Genomic DNA, 24,328 nt, shown 5'->3' with positions numbered 1-24,328 from the left:
AACTGGAGCACCCAGAAGAAACCCACGCAGACACGGAACAATATGCAAACTCCACACAGATATTCTCCAGAGTATTGAACTCAGGTCCCTGGCGCTGTGAGTCAGCAGTGCTAACCACTGAGCCACCATGCCATCCTCTAACATAGCAGCCTCCTGTGTGGCACCTTATCACATGCTTTTGGAAATCTTGATAGACAACATCTACTGGCTGTCCTTGGTCTAACCAAGTTTCTGGGAGTAATTCAGCAGACACACCAAAAGTTCATCCTGAGGAAAAAGAAGCATACTAAAGGGAGGATGAGGTAACCATGGCTGACCAGGGAAGCCAGGGACAGTGTAAAAGGAAAAGAGAAACCAAATAATGTGGCAAGGGGCAGTGGAAAACCAGCGAATTGCCAGGCTTACAAAGACCAACGGAGGACAATGAAGAAAGAAATGAGGGAGAAGATTAAATATGGGGGTAAGTTAACCAGTAACATTAGGGAAGATTGCAAAAGAGTTTCTTTAGATATATAAATGGTAAAAGTGAACATGGGCCACCACGAAATGATGCTGGAGAATTAGTAATGGGGAACAAAGAAATGGCTGAATACTTTGAATGAGTACTTTGCATCAGTCTTCATGGTGGAAGATGAGAATAATTTCCCAAAAATTCAAGACAATCAGGGGGCAGAAATGAGTATGGTGGCCATGACCAAGAAGAAGGTGCAAGAAAAGCTGAAAAGTCAGAAAGTGGATAAACCGCCTGGACCAGATGGACTACACCCCAGAGCCCTGAAGGTGATAGCTGAAGAGATAGTGGAGGCATTAGTAGTGATCTTTCAAGTAACCCGGGAGTCAGGGAGGGTCGCAGAGGACTGGAAAATCACTAATGTTATTTCCCATGTTTAAGAAGGGAGTAAGGCAAAAGATGAGAAATCATAGGCCGATTAGCCTGACCTCATTCGTTGGTAAGGTTTTTGGAGTCCATTCTCAAAGATGAGATTTCTGAATATTTGGAAGTGCATGGTAAAAGGGCTAAGTTAGCATGGTTTTATCAAGGGGAGATCATGCCTGACAAATCTGTTAGAATTCTTGGAGGAGGCAATGAACAGGTTAGACCAAGGAGAGCCAATGGATGTTTTCTATTAAGATTTCCAAAAACCTGTGATAAGGTGCCATACAGGAGGCTGCTATGTTACAGGCAAGGCACAAGCACGGATAGAAGCTTGGCTGATTGGCAGAAGGTAGATAGTGGGGATAAAAGGGTCCTTCTCAGGATAGAGGCTAGTGACTAGTGGTGTTGCACAAAGGTCAGTGTTGGCACCACAATTTTTCACTTTATATTTTAATGATCTGAATGAAGGAACTGAGAACATTCTGTCTAAGTTTGCAGATGATGCAAAGATAGGTGGAGAGACAGTTTAGTACTGAGGAAGCGGGAAGGCCGCAGAAACATTTAGACAGGCGAAGAGAGTGGGCAAAGAAGTGGCAGATGAAATACAATGTGGTAAAACGTGAGGTTACACACTTTGGTAGGAAGGATAGAGGCATGGACTATTTTCTAAATGGGAAGAAAATTCAGAAATCTGGAGTGCAAACAGATTTGGAAGTCCAAGTCCAGGATTCTCTTAAGGTTAACTTGCAGGTTGAGTCAGTAGTTAAAGGCAAATGCAATATTGTTAATCATCGTGAGAGGACTAGAATATAAAAGCAGGAGTACATTTCTGAGGCTTTATAGGGCTCTAGTCAGACCACATGTAGAGTATTTGAGCAATTTTGAGCCCCATACCTCAGGAAGAATGTACTGGCCTGGAGTGGGTCCAGAGGACGCTCACTAGAACAATCCCAGGAATGAAAGGCTTAACATATGAGGAACCTGCAACTATACTCATTGGAGTTTAGAAGGATGACGGGGGAATCTGATCGAAACTTACAGAATACTGAATGGCATGGACAAAGTGGACGTTGGGAAGGTGTTTCCATTGGTAGGAGAGACGAGGACCCGAGGGCACAGCTTTAGAGTAAAGGAAAGACTCTTTAGAACGGAGATAAGGAGAAACTCCTTTAGTGAGAGAGTGGTGAGTCTGTGGAATTGATTGCCACAGAAGGTTGTGGAGGCCAGGACAAGTATATGTAAAAGAGAGAAGATAAGTTCTTCATTGTCAAGGGGATCAAAGGTTACGGGAGAAAGCAGGAAAATGGGGCTGAAAAACCTATCAGCCATGATTGAATGGTGGAGCAGATCCGATAGGCCGAATGGCCTAATTTCTGCTCCTTTGGTCTTATGGATGGAGGAGGATAAACAATGTGGACATAGATAAAACTATACGAAGGGCAGGTTTCTGGTCTCTTTCCATCTGCTCCTGGGTGGCGGTGGCAAGTGGGTATGGATGGAGGATAAGGGGAAAGGTGACTAATAACAAAGCTAGGGATAGTGCAAGATACACAGATTGAATGTGTATCCAAACAATCGTGCAAGTGACAGAGAAATGGATAGTGAGTCGGATAGGACCAAAGTAGGTGGCCATGCTGGCTCGAAAAATTGGGTGACAGAATTAGAACAGAAATGCAGAGAACCCTTCTTTTTCAACAACTTCCATCCCGATCTAAACAAACCCATCTAATTGACAAATGCCGACCTTAACCCATCTGATCTGCAAGTGATTCTAGATCCACAACAATCTGGGTGACTTTTAAATGCCCTCTGAAATGGTCTAGCAAAGCACACAGTTATATCAGCCTTTAAATGGATGGATAAGAGCAAAGAAACCAGATGGACTACCTGACATCACAATGGCCACGGAAAAGATATAGCAGCAAATCTTGCACAGTCCATACTAACATCTAGGAGATTATGCCAAATTTGGGAGAGCTATCCTACAGGCTAGTCAAAGAAAGAACCTAACATAACCATTCTAATGGAATCATACCTGACATACAATGACCCAGAGACTATTGTCACTATTCCTAAGATTCTCCTTTCCTACTGACAGTACCCAACCCACCAGGGGCAGTACAGTTGCCCTGTGGGTCCACAACATTCAGTCCTGATGCCACAAAGTTTCAGTGTGTTAGGCATGGTTTACTAGAGCAGTACTGGAGAGTGCACTATTTCTGATCTAGTACTGTGTATAAAAAAGGGTGAACTAATAATCTGCTTGCAATAGAACAGTTGGGGGGTGACAAGCCATAACTTCACATCACATTTCAAAAAGACATAGCTCAATGTTAAATTTGAACAAAAGAAATCATTACGTTATGGACAGCAAGTTGTTTGGAGTCTCACTTGTACATACCTGGAGCACTGCACACAGTTTTGATCCCCTTAGCTGAGGGTAGATATTACTGCAATGAAGGGAGTGCAATAAAGCGACACTAGATTATTCCCAGAATGGTGGGGATTGCCCTATGAAGGGAGACTGAAAAAATGGGGTGTGTAGTCTCAACGTTTCAAAGCATGAGGGATGATTTAATTAAAATGTAGGAAATACTGAAAAGTACAAATAGAGTAGATACAGGTAAGACTCCACCTCCCCCCCCACCCCCCCCATCCCTATTTGGGGAGTCTAAAACCAGGGGATATAATTCAAAAATAAGGGGAAGTCACATTGGACTGAACAGACGAAAATAATTTATATTCAGAGATTGTGAATCTCTGAATTTTCTATCCTTGAAGGCTGTGGAAACCGAATCATCGCGTACATTTAAACACTGATAGATTTTTAAATACCAATGACCGAAAGGGATTTTGGAATAGGGCGGAAGAAGGGCATTGATATAAATGATCAGCCGTGATCATAATGAATGGCAGAATAGGCTTTATAAACTGAATGTCCTCCTCTTGCTTCTATCTTCATATGAACATAACCTTCAAAGGTGGCTCTCTCTCTGACTTAATTGAATCTGTGTAAAGTAACTTAAAACTAAAAAAAAAATTCCTGCTGATTTAGAACTAATCCACTCACACATTTCACTTAAAACCAGCATTTCACGAGTTATGGGAGAGTGCACCTCCTTTTGATAAGCCACGCCACAACTTTTTCAATTTTCCACATTTCGTGTGCATCAATGCTGATCCTTTCTGCAGACGCTGGCTTTTGCAGTTATCAATTTTCTTCAGAAAGAGAGTTTGGTTCTGTTTTAATGACCATCCCATCAAACATTCATAATATCAATATATCATCTCTCCCAGAAAAGAGAAACTACTACGAAGTCAAAATATCCAAATAAAAGTCAAAGAATGTTCTAGCAAAGCAACACTTGGTGCAAATCCATGACAAAGAAAATTGTAGACTCTGGTGATAAGCATAAATTCTACAAGAGAGGCGGTTTGCACCTTAATAGGTTAGGGACCAGCATTCTGGCAGGCAGCTGTGTTGCAGTAGCAAACCTATGTTTAAACGACGTAGCAGGGGCGGGGGGGGGGAACAAACTGCATGATGTTTAAGAAGAAAATTGAAGGGAAAGTTAGAACAAGAGAAGTCAAGAAAGACAACGATATCAATGAGGCAGAGAACTCAGAAAGGGATCATGCTAGAAGGGTGAGTGAAATAGGAGTTGATGGGAAGGGTGAGGGGAGTAACAAATTAAAAATACTATATATGAATGCACGAAGCATTAGAAATAAGATGGATGAGCTTGAGGCTCTTTTGGAAATTGGCAGTTACGATGTTGTGGAGATAACGGAGATGTGGCTTCAAGTGGACAGGGCCTGGGAAATGAATATTCAAGGCTACGCGTGCTATCGTAAGGACAGACTGACAGGCAGAGGGGATGGGGTGGCCATGTTGGTAAGGGATGATATTCAGTCCCTTTCACGGGGGGACCTAGAACCAGGGGATGTAGAGTCAGTGTGGATAGAGCTGAGAAATACTAAGGGTTGAAAGACCTTCTTGGGAGTCATCTACAGGCCTCTAAACAGTACTCTGGATATCGGATGTAAGTTGAATCAAGAGCTGAAATTGGCCTGTCGCAAAGATGTTACTACAGTTGTTATGGGGTATTTCAACATGCAGGTAGACTGGGAGAATCAAGATGGTATTGGACCTCAAGAAAGAGACTTTGTGGAGTGCCTCCAAAATGGATTCTTAGAACAGCTGGTGCTGGAGCCGACCAGGGAGAAGGCAATTCTGGATCTGGTATGGTGCAATGAATCAGAATTGGTCAGGGACCTCGAAGTGAAGGAGCCATTGGGAAGTAGTGACCATAATACAATCAGCTTCAATCTGCAATTTGAAAGTGAGAGGGTACAATCGGAAGTGACAATATTTCTGTTGAATAAAGGGAACTATGGAGCTATGAGGGAGGAGCTGGCCAAAGTTCAATGGTGCAATACCTTAGCAGGGATGATAGTGGAGGAACAATGGCGGATATTTGTGTATAATGCAGAAGTTGCAGGATCAGTTCATTCCAAAAAGGAAGAAAGATCCTAGGAGGAGGCATGGGTGGCCGTGGCTGACGAGGGAAGTTAAGAAACATATAAAGTTAAAAGAGAAAAAGTTTAACATAGCAAAGATAAGCGGGAAAACGGAGGACTTTAAAACTTCCTAGAACGACAGAGGATTACTAAGAAGGAAATACACAGAGAAAAAATGAGGTATGAAGATAAACTGGCCAATAATATAAAGGAGGATAGTAAAAGCTTTTTTAAGTATGTGAAAGGCAAAAAAATGGTGAAGACCAAAATTGGGCCCTTGAAGACAGAAACAGGGGAATATATTACAGGGAATAAAGAAATGGCAGAAGAATTGAATTGGTACTTCAGATCTGTGTTCACTGGGGAATACACAAGCAATCTCCCTGAGGTAACAGTGGCTAAAGGACCTGAACAGAAGGGAATTTATATTTGCCAGGAATTGATGTTAGAGAGACTGTTAGGTCTAAAGGTTGATAAGTCCCCGGGGCCTGATGGTCTACATCCCAGGGTACTGAAGGAGGTGGCTCGAGAAATCGTGGATGCGTTGGTGATTATTTTCCAGAGTTCAATAGATTCGGGATCAGTTCCTGTGGATTGGAGGGTGGCTAATGTTGTACCACTTTTTAAGAAAGGAACAAAAGAGAAAGCAGGAAATTATAGACCAGTTAGTCTGACCTCAGTGGTGGGAAAAATGCTGGAGTCTATTATAAAGGATGAAATTATGACACAACTGGATAGTAGTAACAGGATAGGTCAGAGTCAGCATGGATTTATGAAGGGGAAATCATGCTTGACTAATCTTCTGGAATTTTTTGAGGATGTAACTCTGAAGATGGACAAGGGAGATCCGGTACCTGGACTTTCAGAAAGCTTTTGATAAAGTCCCACATAGGAGGTTAGTGAGCAAAATTAGGGTGCACGTATTGGGGGCAAAGTACTAACTTGGATTAAAAGTTGGTTGGCTGATAGGAAACAAAAAGTAGTGATAAACGGCTCCATTTCAGAATGGCAGGCAGTGACCAGTGGGGTTCCGCAGGGATCAGTACTCGGACCGCAGCTTTTTACAATATATGTTAATGATATAGAAGATGGTATCAGCAATAACATTAGCAAATTTGCTGATGATACTAAACTGGGTGGCAGGGTGAAATGTGATGAGGATGTTAGGAGATTACAGGGTGACCTGGACAAGTTAGGAGAGTGGTAGCATAGCAGATGCAGTTTAATGTGGATAAATGTATGGTTATTCACTTTGGTTGCAAGAACAGGAAGGTAGATTAATACCTAAAAGGAATCAATTTAGGTAAAGGGGCAGTACAGAGAGATCTGGGTGTTCTTGTACACCAGTCAATGAAGGTAAGCATGCAGGTACAGCAGGTAGTGAAGGAGGCTAAGAGCATGCTGGCCTTCATAACAACAAGAGGGATTGAGTATAGAAGCAAAGAGCTTCTTCTGCAGCTGTACAGGGCCCTGGTGAGAACACACCTGGAATACTGTGTGCAGTTCTGGTCTGCAAATTTGAGGAAAGACATTCTAGCTATTGAGTGCAGCGTAGGTTCACGAGGTCAATTCCGGGAATGGCGGGATTACCTTACACTGAAAGACTGGAGTGACTGGGCTTGTCTACCCTTGAGTTTAGAAGACTGAAAGGGGATCTGATTGAGACATATAAAATTATTAAAGGTTTGGACATTCTGGCAGCGGGACCATGTTTCCGCTGATGGGTGAGTGCCGAACCAGAGGACACCTTAAAAATATGGGGTAGACCATTTCGGACAGAGATGAGGAGAAACCTCTTCACCCAGAGAGTGGTGGCTGTGTGGAATGCTCTTCCCCAGAGGGCAGTAGAGGTCTAGTCTCTGGATTCATTTAAGAAAGAGTTGGATAGAGCTCTCAAGGATAGTGGAATCAAGGGTTATGAAGATAAGGCAGGAACAGGATACTGATTAAGGATGATCAGCCGTCTTCATATTGAATGGTGGTGCAGACTCGAAGGGCAGAATGGCCTACTCCTGCACTTATTGTCTATTGTCAATAGCCTTCACAGAAGGTGTAAAAATGGAGATTTTAATGGATGAGAAAAGACTGTTTTATTCTTCTAGCTTATTGTAGTGTGGACTATGGTTGGAGGAACTACTGATATTTGTTTCCAGCCTAATTGAGTGAGCTTTGTTGAGATCACCACTGGATGGAATGTTAATTGACTTGTAATACTTTAGAGCAATAGGGAAGTGAATACAAGACTTTGGCATGTCAGTTGATAATTATTCGCAAGGTGATTTTGAAGGGACAGGATAGTATCTCTTGCATGTTTTATGTTAAGAGTTTTAAATGATAAAACACGATTAGTTTGGAGGTGGAATTCAACTTGTGTAACAACACGAGTAAATCCAGCAACATCATAGTTGAAAACGATATATGTATAAAACATGCATCAGACTAACTTTCAAAACAGCATTAGAGAAGGACTAGAAAAGGCCTTTAAACCATTTAGGCCTTCATGATTCTAAACCTCCCAGTTCAAAATCAAATGACCTTACTATTTTCATTTCTACAACTGTCCAAACTGAACCACTAGTTAAGTGCAGCAAACATACTAAACATTTCTGTTCTGGCCCATGGGACTGTTTCATCACATGTCTTCAGTTCAGCTTAGAAGGATGATCTGAATTTTGCAGCTATTTAAGAATTTAAAATTCTCACCCTGAAACTAAACCCCACCTCCCTGGCATGATGCAAACTATGTTGAGCATCAGGATCAAAATTTCATATTTGTTTTTAACAATAGGTTTTTTTCTCAATATCCTGAGCGTCCAAATCCTGACTTGGGATGTTACAACATGATTGATGCTTTGAACGAGTATCAGAATGTATACTGAAACAAAAGCAAATGATGACAGATGTTGGACACCTGAGAGGAAATCAGAGTGCTGGAGAAACACAGTAGCTCTGACAGCATCTCTGACTCAAACGTTAACTGCGTTTCTCTCCTCACAGATGCTACCAGATCTTCTGAGTTTCTCCAGCACTTTCTGTTAGACTGTAAATTAATGTTATTCAGGTCAGCACTTCTATGTAGTCTAGAGAAATAGATTCTGCTTTGCCTGAGAAACTTTTTATTAACTTTTCGTTTCTGCTTTTTAGAACTTCTTTCATAATTACTCTGCCTAAGGTAAATGAATAGATTTTTCTAATCATTATTACTGGTTTCATAATTCATAATTATTTAGAATATTATATTGTATTCAATTCACATGGAAATTATTAAGAGTCAAAGAAATTTCTTGACAAATAGTGTTGCACAAAGAACTGATAAGATGGCAAATTTGGTTCATGATTCCATACATAACAAATCTTGGTCGCAGCCACTGGGAAAATATTCAGAGATCATGCACTTCTCCAGAAGAAGAAAGGGAAAACAGAATCTATTCATCAATTTTTTTTCTGTAATCACTGTGCTTGGGGGCTGAGTGTGTTAAGTGTTGTCTAACTTGTCACTTCCATAGCTCAAGGAAATCCAACCTCACACACTCCAATCCATTTGTTCTGAGCTGACTGCCAAGCTTGTTGGCCTAATGCAGTCTTCAAAGACCAACAGATTCTGAGCTTCACAGACCATTAGCTGTGTTCTACTTCCCAGGGGATCCAATGGTGAGAAGTTAAGTGTTTGTTTTGCTTTTCATTGGGGTGAGTATTAATGGATTGGGGATGTCAGGAGCAAGGGCAGAGGGGTAGCCTTTAGAGGCCAAGCCTTTGCCCCATCCTCTTGTTGGGCCGAAGGGCCTGTTTCCACACTATATGGAATCTAATCTAGTCTATTCTTTTGATTACTTCAGATCAAGACAATTGGAGGCACCAATTGGAGCTAATTGCGGAGGCAATGGGCGAGTCGCATTGTCACAAGACTATTCATCCAGAAATCCCAGAAATGACCAAGACATGAGCTCAAATCCTACCATGACAGATTTGGATTCAATGAAAAATCCGTAATTAAGAGTTTAATGATGACCATGAAACTAATGCCAACTTGTCGGAAAAATCCATCTGGTTCACTAATGACATTTAGGAAAGGAAATCTGCCATCCTTACCTGGTCTGGCCTACATGTCACTCCAGACCCACAGCAATGTGGTTGGCTCTTAACTACCATCTGGGTAGTAAATGCTTGCCTAACCAGTGACACCCACACTCAGAGTGAATTAAAAAAACCCAAACATGGCAGTCAGATTGTCCTGTTTACCCAGCTGGGAAAGCAGCCACCTTTCTCACCTACTGGGAAGTTGTATAATCAGGAATATACTTTCAAGCCCCTGAAAGGAGTTGCTTGTTGACCACTTAAGGGCCTGGCAGCTCACCAAATCCACCAATGGATCTTCTTGTCCAAAATCTAAACAGTGAGATGGCAAGAAGGGCCAACACATCAATAATTCCCCTCCTTGCTATCTCCAGGGAAGACAAAATTCTGTCACGAGTATCTAGTTTGAGGAGAATAAACCAATTCCTATTTACAATGCCAACTACACACATCAATATTCTCTCTTTCAGTATACCTACTAACTGACTTGGAAATACATCATCATTCCGTCAGTGCCATTGGGTCAAGATTCTGGAACTCCTTTCCAAATGGCATTGTGGGTATACCTACACTAAAAGATTGCAGTGATTCAAGGCAGCAGCTCACCAAAACCTCTTCACTAGCAACTAAAGGATGCGCAATAAATGGTGGCCCAGCCTGCAGTGCTCACATCCATGTGAGAATTTTTAAAACTCTCCTGAAACTTTCATCTATAGTCTTTGTTATGTCCAGATGTGCTGACTTTAAAGCATTGCTGACAGGTCTTTTGTTCCAATGTCAATTGCGACTAAGTTAGTAACTCTCATCTCTGAACTAGAAATTCTGGTTCAAGTCTGATACCAGAGACCTGAACTCAAAATGTAAGACAACATTCCAAGCTGCTATGTATTTGGAGGTGCTGTCTTTCAGATGACACTAAACTAGAGCCCCATCTTTCTTCTCACATGGCCAGAAAAGATCCCATGGAATTCTTACAAAGGAGAGTTGAGGAGTTCACCCAGTACCATGCCTATATTCATTATCTAGAGCTCCAAACATACTGTTTGGCCAACGTAAAACTGCTGTTTGTGGGAGTTACTCGACACAAAGTACTGCACATCCTTCTTTGAAACTAATTGGCCTTATTAAAAAAATAAATTATTGGCTGTAAATTTCAGTCTGGCATCCCAAGGTTGGAAAGCATTGCAGATAGCCCCACCTCTAACTGGTTCCAATTCCCAATGTTTCAACACAAAGTAATTACCGAAGAACACCAGTGGATACCCTCCTAATGTCAGTGCCAAGATTGTGTCTCTGGAATTCCAGCTCTCCACTTTCAAAGCATTCAACATTTTGAAGCTTAACGAGGTTTTGAGAGTTATCAGTCTCGGTTTAGCCAAGCATCCACAATTCTGGGATTGTGTGCAAGCTTTGATGTTCTCAGACCCAAACCAGCCAGCAATGTAGAAACACACAAATGAACCTGGATTACTAGTCTGGGTTAAATCTTTTGAACTCTTTTGTGACAAAAGAAGATAAAAAGTTTTCCTTTTCCAATTAATCAAAACTGGCAGGGTTGTGGTCAGAGAAACAAAGGTTATCTGTCAAATGGATTGATTTAATTTACAATATTTGTAAGGGAAAACGTCAGAATGATGAGAAGTTTCCTTCCTGGTGGAATGGGCCACATTTGTCATCTGTAGCACTCACTAGGCAATCCACAGAAACATAAATTAAACAGATCCTTTTCATTGACACACAAGTGCACTTCAAAAACATATAGCCAGGGAGAAGCAAAACCCTATTTCACAGCAGTAATTGAATTTATGCTTAAATTCACTCACCTTAACTTAATAGAAAATATCAAAATTTTATATCAGCATGCAATTCATGCCTGCACTTCTAATATCATGTGTTTGACTATTATTTTGTTCCATGTTTGCATGGTTCATTGCCCGGTCCATACTTATAATAGGTTGCACTGACGCAATCTGATTGTACATAGCTCCCGTAGATCGTACAGAAAAGCATTAAATTACTTTACCTTCAATTTAAATATCTATAGCCAAAAATAAGATTTAAATATCTATTGCCAAAATAAGCAAAACAAAATATGTACAATTCATAAGTGGAAGATAGATAAACACAAACACACAGAAATATTTTCTGATTTCATCCACGTTTCAATGTTGAAAGCAAAATAATTACCTCAAAGAAATTGGGGGACAAGTATCTGAATCCATGCAGTTTACAAAATAAGGTAAAAGAGCTTATGGTGCAGATCGAAATCGGCAGGTATGATGTGGTGGGCATCACAGAGACATGGGTGCAAGGGGATCAAGATCAGGAGATAAATATCCAAGGATATACATCCCATCGAAAAGACAGGCAGGTGGGCAGAGGGGGTGGGGTTGCCTTGTTAGTAAGAAAATGGAACAAAATCGATAGCAATAAATGAAGTAGAGTCAGGTGATGTAGAATCTGTGTGGGTAGAGTTGAGGAACTGCAAAAGGCAAAAAAAAACATAATGGGAGTTATGTATAGGCCTCCACATGGTAATCAGGATTTGGAGCATAAGATACACCAAGAGATAGAAAGGCTTGTAAGAAGTGCAAAGTTAGAGTGATCATGGGGACTTTCAGTATGCAGGCAGACTGGGAAGATCAGGTTGGTAATGGATCGCAAGTAAAGGAGTTTGTAGAATGTCTATGAGATGGCTTTTCGGAGCAGCTTGTTTTGGAGCCAACGAGGGAACAGGCAACACTGGATGTAGTGTTGTACAATAAGGCAGATTTGGTAAGGGAGCTTAAGATAAAGGAACCCTAAGAAGGCAGTGAAAAATAACAGAATAGAATTTAATTTGCAATTTGAGCAGGAGAATGTGGAATCAGATGGAATGATGGTACAGTTAAATAAAGACAACTTTAGAGGCATGAGCTGACCAGAACTGACAGGGAGAGGAGTCAAGCAGGAAACACAGTGAAACAGCATTGGCAGGAATTTCATAGAATCCCCATAGTGTGGAAACAGGCCATTTGGCCCAACAAGACCACACTGACATACTGAAGAGCATCAAACTTAGACCCACTCCCCTACAGATCACTCAACATTTACCTCTTACTAATACACCTAACCTATACATCATTGAACACTATGGGCAATTTAGCATGGCCAATTCACCTAACCTGCACATCTTTTGGACTGGAGGAGGAAACTGGAGCACCCAGAAGAAACCCACGCAGACACGGAACAATATGCAAACTCCACACAGATATTCTCCAGAGTATTGAACTCAGGTCCCTGGCGCTGTGAGTCAGCAGTGCTAACCACTGAGCCACCATGCCATCCTCTAACATAGCAGCCTCCTGTGTGGCACCTTATCACATGCTTTTGGAAATCTTGATAGACAACATCTACTGGCTGTCCTTGGTCTAACCAAGTTTCTGGGAGTAATTCAGCAGACACACCAAAAGTTCATCCTGAGGAAAAAGAAGCATACTAAAGGGAGGATGAGGTAACCATGGCTGACCAGGGAAGCCAGGGACAGTGTAAAAGGAAAAGAGAAACCAAATAATGTGGCAAGGGGCAGTGGAAAACCAGCGAATTGCCAGGCTTACAAAGACCAACGGAGGACAATGAAGAAAGAAATGAGGGAGAAGATTAAATATGGGGGTAAGTTAACCAGTAACATTAGGGAAGATTGCAAAAGAGTTTCTTTAGATATATAAATGGTAAAAGTGAACATGGGCCACCACGAAATGATGCTGGAGAATTAGTAATGGGGAACAAAGAAATGGCTGAATACTTTGAATGAGTACTTTGCATCAGTCTTCATGGTGGAAGATGAGAATAATTTCCCAAAAATTCAAGACAATCAGGGGGCAGAAATGAGTATGGTGGCCATGACCAAGAAGAAGGTGCAAGAAAAGCTGAAAAGTCAGAAAGTGGATAAACCGCCTGGACCAGATGGACTACACCCCAGAGCCCTGAAGGTGATAGCTGAAGAGATAGTGGAGGCATTAGTAGTGATCTTTCAAGTAACCCGGGAGTCAGGGAGGGTCGCAGAGGACTGGAAAATCACTAATGTTATTTCCCATGTTTAAGAAGGGAGTAAGGCAAAAGATGAGAAATCATAGGCCGATTAGCCTGACCTCATTCGTTGGTAAGGTTTTTGGAGTCCATTCTCAAAGATGAGATTTCTGAATATTTGGAAGTGCATGGTAAAAGGGCTAAGTTAGCATGGTTTTATCAAGGGGAGATCATGCCTGACAAATCTGTTAGAATTCTTGGAGGAGGCAATGAACAGGTTAGACCAAGGAGAGCCAATGGATGTTTTCTATTAAGATTTCCAAAAACCTGTGATAAGGTGCCATACAGGAGGCTGCTATGTTACAGGCAAGGCACAAGCACGGATAGAAGCTTGGCTGATTGGCAGAAGGTAGATAGTGGGGATAAAAGGGTCCTTCTCAGGATAGAGGCTAGTGACTAGTGGTGTTGCACAAAGGTCAGTGTTGGCACCACAATTTTTCACTTTATATTTTAATGATCTGAATGAAGGAACTGAGAACATTCTGTCTAAGTTTGCAGATGATGCAAAGATAGGTGGAGAGACAGTTTAGTACTGAGGAAGCGGGAAGGCCGCAGAAACATTTAGACAGGCGAAGAGAGTGGGCAAAGAAGTGGCAGATGAAATACAATGTGGTAAAACGTGAGGTTACACACTTTGGTAGGAAGGATAGAGGCATGGACTATTTTCTAAATGGGAAGAAAATTCAGAAATCTGGAGTGCAAACAGATTTGGAAGTCCAAGTCCAGGATTCTCTTAAGGTTAACTTGCAGGTTGAGTCAGTAGTTAAAGGCAAATGCAATATTGTTAATCATCGTGAGAGGACTAGAATATAAAAGCAGGAGTACATTTCTGAGGCTTTATAGGGCTCTAGTCAGACCACATGTAGAGTATTTGAGCAATTTTGAGCCCCATACCTCAGGAAGAATGTACTGGCCTGGAGTGGGTCCAGAGGACGCTCACTAGAACAATCCCAGGAATGAAAGGCTTAACATATGAGGAACCTGCAACTATACTCATTGGAGTTTAGAAGGATGACGGGGGAATCTGATCGAAACTTACAGAATACTGAATGGCATGGACAAAGTGGACGTTGGGAAGGTGTTTCCATTGGTAGGAGAGACGAGGACCCGAGGGCACAGCTTTAGAGTAAAGGAAAGACTCTTTAGAACGGAGATAAGGAGAAACTCCTTTAGTGAGAGAGTGGTGAGTCTGTGGAATTGATTGCCACAGAAGGTTGTGGAGGCCAGGACAAGTATATGTAAAAGAGAGAAGATAAGTTCTTCATTGTCAAGGGGATCAAAGGTTACGGGAGAAAGCAGGAAAATGGGGCTGAAAAACCTATCAGCCATGATTGAATGGTGGAGCAGATCCGATAGGCCGAATGGCCTAATTTCTGCTCCTTTGGTCTTATGGATGGAGGAGGATAAACAATGTGGACATAGATAAAACTATACGAAGGGCAGGTTTCTGGTCTCTTTCCATCTGCTCCTGGGTGGCGGTGGCAAGTGGGTATGGATGGAGGATAAGGGGAAAGGTGACTAATAACAAAGCTAGGGATAGTGCAAGATACACAGATTGAATGTGTATCCAAACAATCGTGCAAGTGACAGAGAAATGGATAGTGAGTCGGATAGGACCAAAGTAGGTGGCCATGCTGGCTCGAAAAATTGGGTGACAGAATTAGAACAGAAATGCAGAGAACCCTTCTTTTTCAACAACTTCCATCCCGATCTAAACAAACCCATCTAATTGACAAATGCCGACCTTAACCCATCTGATCTGCAAGTGATTCTAGATCCACAACAATCTGGGTGACTTTTAAATGCCCTCTGAAATGGTCTAGCAAAGCACACAGTTATATCAGCCTTTAAATGGATGGATAAGAGCAAAGAAACCAGATGGACTACCTGACATCACAATGGCCACGGAAAAGATATAGCAGCAAATCTTGCACAGTCCATACTAACATCTAGGAGATTATGCCAAATTTGGGAGAGCTATCCTACAGGCTAGTCAAAGAAAGAACCTAACATAACCATTCTAATGGAATCATACCTGACATACAATGACCCAGAGACTATTGTCACTATTCCTAAGATTCTCCTTTCCTACTGACAGTACCCAACCCACCAGGGGCAGTACAGTTGCCCTGTGGGTCCACAACATTCAGTCCTGATGCCACAAAGTTTCAGTGTGTTAGGCATGGTTTACTAGAGCAGTACTGGAGAGTGCACTATTTCTGATCTAGTACTGTGTATAAAAAAGGGTGAACTAATAATCTGCTTGCAATAGAACAGTTGGGGGGTGACAAGCCATAACTTCACATCACATTTCAAAAAGACATAGCTCAATGTTAAATTTGAACAAAAGAAATCATTACGTTATGGACAGCAAGTTGTTTGGAGTCTCACTTGTACATACCTGGAGCACTGCACACAGTTTTGATCCCCTTAGCTGAGGGTAGATATTACTGCAATGAAGGGAGTGCAATAAAGCGACACTAGATTATTCCCAGAATGGTGGGGATTGCCCTATGAAGGGAGACTGAAAAAATGGGGTGTGTAGTCTCAACGTTTCAAAGCATGAGGGATGATTTAATTAAAATGTAGGAAATACTGAAAAGTACAAATAGAGTAGATACAGGTAAGACTCCACCTCCCCCCCCACCCCCCCCATCCCTATTTGGGGAGTCTAAAACCAGGGGATATAATTCAAAAATAAGGGGAAGTCACATTGGACTGAACAGACGAAAATAATTTATATTCAGAGATTGTGAATCTCTGAATTTTCTATCCTTGAAGGCTGTGGAAACCGAATCATCGCGTACATTTAAACACTGATAGATTTTTAAATACCAATGACCGAAAGGGATTTTGGAATAGGGCGGAAGAAGGGCATTGATATAAATGATCAGCCGTGATCATAATGAATGGCAGAATAGGCTTTATAAACTGAATGTCCTCCTCTTGCTTCTATCTTCATATGAACATAACCTTCAAAGGTGGCTCTCTCTCTGACTTAATTGAATCTGTGTAAAGTAACTTAAAACTAAAAAAAAAATTCCTGCTGATTTAGAACTAATCCACTCACACATTTCACTTAAAACCAGCATTTCACGAGTTATGGGAGAGTGCACCTCCTTTTGATAAGCCACGCCACAACTTTTTCAATTTTCCACATTTCGTGTGCATCAATGCTGATCCTTTCTGCAGACGCTGGCTTTTGCAGTTATCAATTTTCTTCAGAAAGAGAGTTTGGTTCTGTTTTAATGACCATCCCATCAAACATTCATAATATCAATATATCATCTCTCCCAGAAAAGAGAAACTACTACGAAGTCAAAATATCCAAATAAAAGTCAAAGAATGTTCTAGCAAAGCAACACTTGGTGCAAATCCATGACAAAGAAAATTGTAGACTCTGGTGATAAGCATAAATTCTACAAGAGAGGCGGTTTGCACCTTAATAGGTTAGGGACCAGCATTCTGGCAGGCAGCTGTGTTGCAGTAGCAAACCTATGTTTAAACGACGTAGCAGGGGCGGGGGGGGGGAACAAACTGCATGATGTTTAAGAAGAAAATTGAAGGGAAAGTTAGAACAAGAGAAGTCAAGAAAGACAACGATATCAATGAGGCAGAGAACTCAGAAAGGGATCATGCTAGAAGGGTGAGTGAAATAGGAGTTGATGGGAAGGGTGAGGGGAGTAACAAATTAAAAATACTATATATGAATGCACGAAGCATTAGAAATAAGATGGATGAGCTTGAGGCTCTTTTGGAAATTGGCAGTTACGATGTTGTGGAGATAACGGAGATGTGGCTTCAAGTGGACAGGGCCTGGGAAATGAATATTCAAGGCTACGCGTGCTATCGTAAGGACAGACTGACAGGCAGAGGGGATGGGGTGGCCATGTTGGTAAGGGATGATATTCAGTCCCTTTCACGGGGGGACCTAGAACCAGGGGATGTAGAGTCAGTGTGGATAGAGCTGAGAAATACTAAGGGTTGAAAGACCTTCTTGGGAGTCATCTACAGGCCTCTAAACAGTACTCTGGATATCGGATGTAAGTTGAATCAAGAGCTGAAATTGGCCTGTCGCAAAGATGTTACTACAGTTGTTATGGGGTATTTCAACATGCAGGTAGACTGGGAGAATCAAGATGGTATTGGACCTCAAGAAAGAGACTTTGTGGAGTGCCTCCAAAATGGATTCTTAGAACAGCTGGTGCTGGAGCCGACCAGGGAGAAGGCAATTCTGGATCTGGTATGGTGCAATGAATCAGAATTGGTCAGGGACCTCGAAGTGAAGGAGCCATTGGGAAGTAGTGACCATAATACAATCAGCTTCAATCTGCAATTTGAAAGTGAGAGGGTACAATCGGAAGTGACAATATTTCTGTTGAATAAAGGGAACTATGGAGCTATGAGGGAGGAGCTGGCCAAAGTTCAATGGTGCAATACCTTAGCAGGGATGATAGTGGAGGAACAATGGCGGATATTTGTGTATAATGCAGAAGTTGCAGGATCAGTTCATTCCAAAAAGGAAGAAAGATCCTAGGAGGAGGCATGGGTGGCCGTGGCTGACGAGGGAAGTTAAGAAACATATAAAGTTAAAAGAGAAAAAGTTTAACATAGCAAAGATAAGCGGGAAAACGGAGGACTTTAAAACTTCCTAGAACGACAGAGGATTACTAAGAAGGAAATACACAGAGAAAAAATGAGGTATGAAGATAAACTGGCCAATAATATAAAGGAGGATAGTAAAAGCTTTTTTAAGTATGTGAAAGGCAAAAAAATGGTGAAGACCAAAATTGGGCCCTTGAAGACAGAAACAGGGGAATATATTACAGGGAATAAAGAAATGGCAGAAGAATTGAATTGGTACTTCAGATCTGTGTTCACTGGGGAATACACAAGCAATCTCCCTGAGGTAACAGTGGCTAAAGGACCTGAACAGAAGGGAATTTATATTTGCCAGGAATTGATGTTAGAGAGACTGTTAGGTCTAAAGGTTGATAAGTCCCCGGGGCCTGATGGTCTACATCCCAGGGTACTGAAGGAGGTGGCTCGAGAAATCGTGGATGCGTTGGTGATTATTTTCCAGAGTTCAATAGATTCGGGATCAGTTCCTGTGGATTGGAGGGTGGCTAATGTTGTACCACTTTTTAAGAAAGGAACAAAAGAGAAAGCAGGAAATTATAGACCAGTTAGTCTGACCTCAGTGGTGGGAAAAATGCTGGAGTCTATTATAAAGGATGAAATTATGACACAACTGGATAGTAGTAACAGGATAGGTCAGAGTCAGCATGGATTTATGAAGGGGAAATCATGCTTGACTAATCTTCTGGAATTTTTTGAGGATGTAACTCTGAAGATGGACAAGGGAGATCCGGTACCTGGACTTTCAGAAAGCTTTTGATAAAGTCCCACATAGGAGGTTAGTGAGCAAAATTAGGGTGCACGTATTGGGGGCAAAGTACTAACTTGGATTAAAAGTTGGTTGGCTGATAGGAAACAAAAAGTAGTGATAAACGGCTCCATTTCAGAATGGCAGGCAGTGACCAGTGGGGTTCCGCAGGGATCAGTACTCGGACCGCAGCTTTTTACAATATATGTTAATGATATAGAAGATGGTATCAGCAATAACATTAGCAAATTTGCTGATGATACTAAACTGGGTGGCAGGGTGAAATGTGATGAGGATGTTAGGAGATTACAGGGTGACCTGGACAAGTTAGGAGAGTGGTAGCATAGCAGATGCAGTTTAATGTGGATAAATGTATGGTTATTCACTTTGGTTGCAAGAACAGGAAGGTAGATTAATACCTAAAAGGAATCAATTTAGGTAAAGGGGCAGTACAGAGAGATCTGGGTGTTCTTGTACACCAGTCAATGAAGGTAAGCATGCAGGTACAGCAGGTAGTGAAGGAGGCTAAGAGCATGCTGGCCTTCATAACAACAAGAGGGATTGAGTATAGAAGCAAAGAGCTTCTTCTGCAGCTGTACAGGGCCCTGGTGAGAACACACCTGGAATACTGTGTGCAGTTCTGGTCTGCAAATTTGAGGAAAGACATTCTAGCTATTGAGTGCAGCGTAGGTTCACGAGGTCAATTCCGGGAATGGCGGGATTACCTTACACTGAAAGACTGGAGTGACTGGGCTTGTCTACCCTTGAGTTTAGAAGACTGAAAGGGGATCTGATTGAGACATATAAAATTATTAAAGGTTTGGACATTCTGGCAGCGGGACCATGTTTCCGCTGATGGGTGAGTGCCGAACCAGAGGACACCTTAAAAATATGGGGTAGACCATTTCGGACAGAGATGAGGAGAAACCTCTTCACCCAGAGAGTGGTGGCTGTGTGGAATGCTCTTCCCCAGAGGGCAGTAGAGGTCTAGTCTCTGGATTCATTTAAGAAAGAGTTGGATAGAGCTCTCAAGGATAGTGGAATCAAGGGTTATGAAGATAAGGCAGGAACAGGATACTGATTAAGGATGATCAGCCGTCTTCATATTGAATGGTGGTGCAGACTCGAAGGGCAGAATGGCCTACTCCTGCACTTATTGTCTATTGTCAATAGCCTTCACAGAAGGTGTAAAAATGGAGATTTTAATTCGATGACACAGAGTTCACAACCAATCTTATAATGCTCCTGCCAAGATCATCATGTGGTGTTTACATATTTCCTATGTAAAGATAAAGAAAAATAATTAACATGACACTCCATGACCTCAAAACACTGAATCACAGTGTAATGTTTTGCCATTCAGCGCTACTGAAACATTCACAGACACAGATTTACTTTTGTTTCTGTTCTAATTGTTTGCAGTTATTTTAATGGAAGATAAGCAGAAATCATTGATGCATAAAACTTAATTTCTGGCAATCTTCCATTCGAGTTATGTTGACTATTCTGGACAAGGAACTTAGAGTGCATGTTCCTCTTCAAAATTTCTTTCTATATCTTACCAGATAATTATCTCCATGCTTGGATTTCAGCATTCGTGTTACATCCTGTAGATTATGAAAATAAGTTTCTTCTGAACAGCCAGCAGGGAAAGACACAGCAATGATGCGTTCAGTAATGTAAGTCAGATCAAGTTCATAACCCTCCTCCATAATGTGACCCGATTCCACACTCCTGTAAACAGAAAATAAGAGAAAGAATGTAACTCTTTGTTGAAAACTTAGACGAGTTCTTCGCTGACTTCAATACACATGAAGTGTCTGCAGAAACAGAAGAGGGAAGAGAGGTGGAGCAGCTGTATATATTTAGAAATTGAGGAAGTTTAATATCAGTGAAGTAAGCATAAATATAAATAATCTAACTTCATTTAACAATCGTAGTTTAATGGTATATGTACATGAGTTATTTACTTTATCAATTGTGATGCCAACTCATTCAACATCAATTGTGATAAATGTGATGCAATGGTTCTGAAGTTTTCCTGGGTCAAATCTCACCAAAACTTTCAAGTTACTCATGCAGTGAAATGTATTGAATAATCCAGGAGAATTTTGATAGCATGAACAGCAGGTCACTGAGTTTCTGGAGAACAGGCTGATTGCACAGCTGAATGAACATGGGCATCAAGGCACTAACTTCAAAGGGGACAGAGTGTGCCAGTCAGGATCATTCAGGCATGTTATCAGCAATAGCATTGACTCTGGCTCATCTTGAACGATGCACCTCAAATGCACAAGGACCTGTCCCCTCAGGCAACTGGAGATACCATAATGCAGTGATCATGAGGGAAAAGAATCAAAACTGCTGATTGCGATTTAGCTTTTTGATTAAGTTGGTTCAGATTGCTGTCAAGTATAATTCACATACAGATCTGCATTTCAAATAATCAGATCATGTCTACAAATGAGTAGAACTGGAATTACATATTCTGACCAAATATATTGAATGCCAAGTTATCTAAGAATAATCACCAGCACAAAAAGTACAAAATGAAAAAGTCAAATTTAAAGACAGCAGACAAAATTACTGGATATATAAACAAAAGACATCTAAGGTTAAATAATTTAGTTTTAAAAAATGTATTGCTGAAACAATATAAAAAATATAAATCTAATCTTCATGTAATCTGTAACAAGTCTCCAGCTACACGAAAAGGGCACTGAAAAAGACTATGAATGACAAACATAGAAAGTTTGCTGAGTAAAACAGAAAAATAAAGGAATTTGTCATTGTCATAAAGTGACCCTGGGATATTTAATAATAAAATTAATTTGGGATAAACAAACAGGTATTGAATCAAGCAAAAAAAAAAGCAGATTATTATTTCCATGCACAGTTCAGTTTGCATGGTTCCTGGTGACAGGTTGCTATCACAAGATCATCCAGGTGATGACTGAGGTAGACCATTTAGTCTATCATGGTGAATCTATTCAGAAGCACATCACAGTCCTTCCTCTGTGGCACTGAACTGTCATTTAATGATTCTTGGCTTTTACCTCAACTATTCTACCTGGAAATTTAATCTATGCATTAATAACACTATTTAAAAGAAGCAATCAGTTCTAATTTTGGTCATTTGCTGGTTTCAAAGTTTCTCATCTTACTTTCCCAATGTTAGGTAATTTGCAAAAGCAGGGAAAGTAATTTTCCAAATTTATCTTCTCCATTTTTTGATTACTTTCCCGATGTTTTCCTTCAAGATTGATAAGTCTTAAGTTTCTAAGTTCTATCCTATCAATGCATAACATTAAAACCTTGATATTGGTCAATAACCAGTTAGGAGGTAGGAGTCAGGCAATAGTGATAAAAGGAATCTATTTGAACTGTAGATACTAAGTGGCATTCCCAAGTGATCAGTACTGTTTGTCACCGTATGTAAGCAATCATTTGAATGAAGGAAGATTGAAGTCTGTCTAAATTTAAAAGTAACATTAATACACAGTTAATGTGAAAAGGTGAGCAGAAAGGAGCAAAGGGACATATGAATAGATCTAGTGAGTAAGAACAACCACAGAACATGAAAGGTCAACGTGGGCAAATGTGAAGTTATCCAGTTCAATCTAAGAAAAGCAGATCAGAATATTTTCTTTCCAGGAAGAACTGTTGAAGAGCAAGGTTTCAGTGCATAAATTGACAAAAACAAATAGACTCGTACAAAAGGTCTTCAAGAGGGCTCATGGAATATTGGTCTTCATCACAAGGGGATTGAAATATAAAGAGGAAGTGGTTATCCTGAAGGTGCATTATCTGAATTCTACATTCACTGTTAATGCCTGAATTTCTTAAGGATATATTTGATCTTGAAGGGAGTAGAGCACAGTTTCAGTGGAAAAGATCCCTGGCTAAAAAGCTTAGATTACAATAACGCACTGTGCTATCAAGCAGCACTTACTTATCAACAACCTGCTCACTGATGCTCAGTTGGATTGCATCAGGGTCACTCCGGTCCAGAACGCATTATAGTCTTGGTTCAAACATGAACAAAAGAAATAAATTCCAGAGATGTGGTGAGAATGACTACTCTGTAATAGGACAGTTTACAGGGATATGGGCCAAATGCTGGCAAATGGGCCTAGATTAATTTATGACACCCGTTGGCATCTTTCCAGACCTGAACTGAATGCAGTATTCCAAAAGTGGCCGCAATATGACCTCCCAACTCTGATATACAATGCCCTGACCACTCAAGGCAAGTGTATCAAATGCCTTCTTCACTACCCTATCTACCTGTAACTCCACTTTCAACTATGAACCTGCTCTCCAAGGTCTCTTTGTTTGGCAATGCTGCCCAGGACCTTACCATTAAGTGGAAAAGTTCTTGTCTGATTGGCCCACAAAAACACAGCACTTCACATTTATCTGGATTAAACTCTTTATTGAGATCTGCCACTCTTCCGCCCACCTGATCAAAAGATCCTATTCTACTCTGAGGTACGTTTCTTCACTGTCCATTGCACCTCCAATTTTAATGTCATCTGCAAACCTATAAACCACATTACCTATATTCACATCCCAATGTATATATATGACAAAAAGCAGTGGCCACAGCACTGATCTTTGCAGCATACTGCAATTGATCAATGAATTACATTCAAATCAGTTCACTGTATACATCAACATCCTTTTGGTTTTTCTATTGCTAGTTTGCATTGGTTGGACAAGGAGTCAGAAATTAATGCCCTTCCCCATTTGGTGGCAGGGGTCACTGGTGGAAGCATGGCGAATGTAGATTTTGCTGCATTCCTGTCGCTATCCCAATTACGTCTATGTCAACTTGTGTGTACTTCCAAGATATACCACTGACAATTGGTAAGAGTGGGAGAGATTCATGAACGACTATGTGATGGTTAAAAAACTGGAGCCTCTACCATCACCATCAATACCTCAAAGCTAAAGCACATGTGGAAATGTGCATATTGCCACAGTACCTTGTTCTCAAATGCCTCCTTACCCTCCCATACAGGAGACTGTGGATGATCCTCTTCTGCTTCCAACAATTGAGGCTTCTAATTAGCTAATTAATGCTCATTTCAGGTCTTAGTCCTACTACACCTGGCATTTATTTAACCAGTTCCTGTTGGGGTGGGTTCAGGGACATGCCTCACTGCCCTACCTGAGTTTAAGATTGTGGCATTCTTCAGTCTGACCTACCTCCAAAGCAGAGAATTGAAAACATGGTCTGAATGTAAACCCCTGGGCCAGCCCATTCAGGGAGTGGAAGATTACAATGTGAACACGTGGCTCCCCTGCTTTCCAGAGAACAAATGCTGGCAACCAACCAACTGACACCCACCTCAGAGACACAAAGCAATACACATGGCCTAAACATAATCTGAGAGGGA

General features: G+C 41.2%; 1 protein-coding gene across 2 annotated transcripts in view; it reads right to left on the bottom strand.

The window, feature by feature from the left end:
- The window catches only part of LOC132815734 (tensin-3-like), a 449,058-nt gene that overhangs the window by 147,035 nt on the left and 277,695 nt on the right, over window positions 1-24,328 (bottom strand). For both annotated transcript variants that reach the window (XM_060824846.1, XM_060824847.1), the window contains one exon: window positions 20,489-20,660. In XM_060824846.1, coding sequence (XP_060680829.1) covers window positions 20,489-20,660 — 172 coding nt within the window. The remainder of the gene's footprint in view (window positions 1-20,488; window positions 20,661-24,328) is intronic.

This window comes from Hemiscyllium ocellatum, chromosome 5 (genome assembly GCF_020745735.1).
Source record: "Hemiscyllium ocellatum isolate sHemOce1 chromosome 5, sHemOce1.pat.X.cur, whole genome shotgun sequence".
NCBI lineage: Eukaryota > Metazoa > Chordata > Chondrichthyes > Orectolobiformes > Hemiscylliidae > Hemiscyllium > Hemiscyllium ocellatum.
This window is presented reverse-complemented; position numbering and strand designations above follow the sequence as displayed.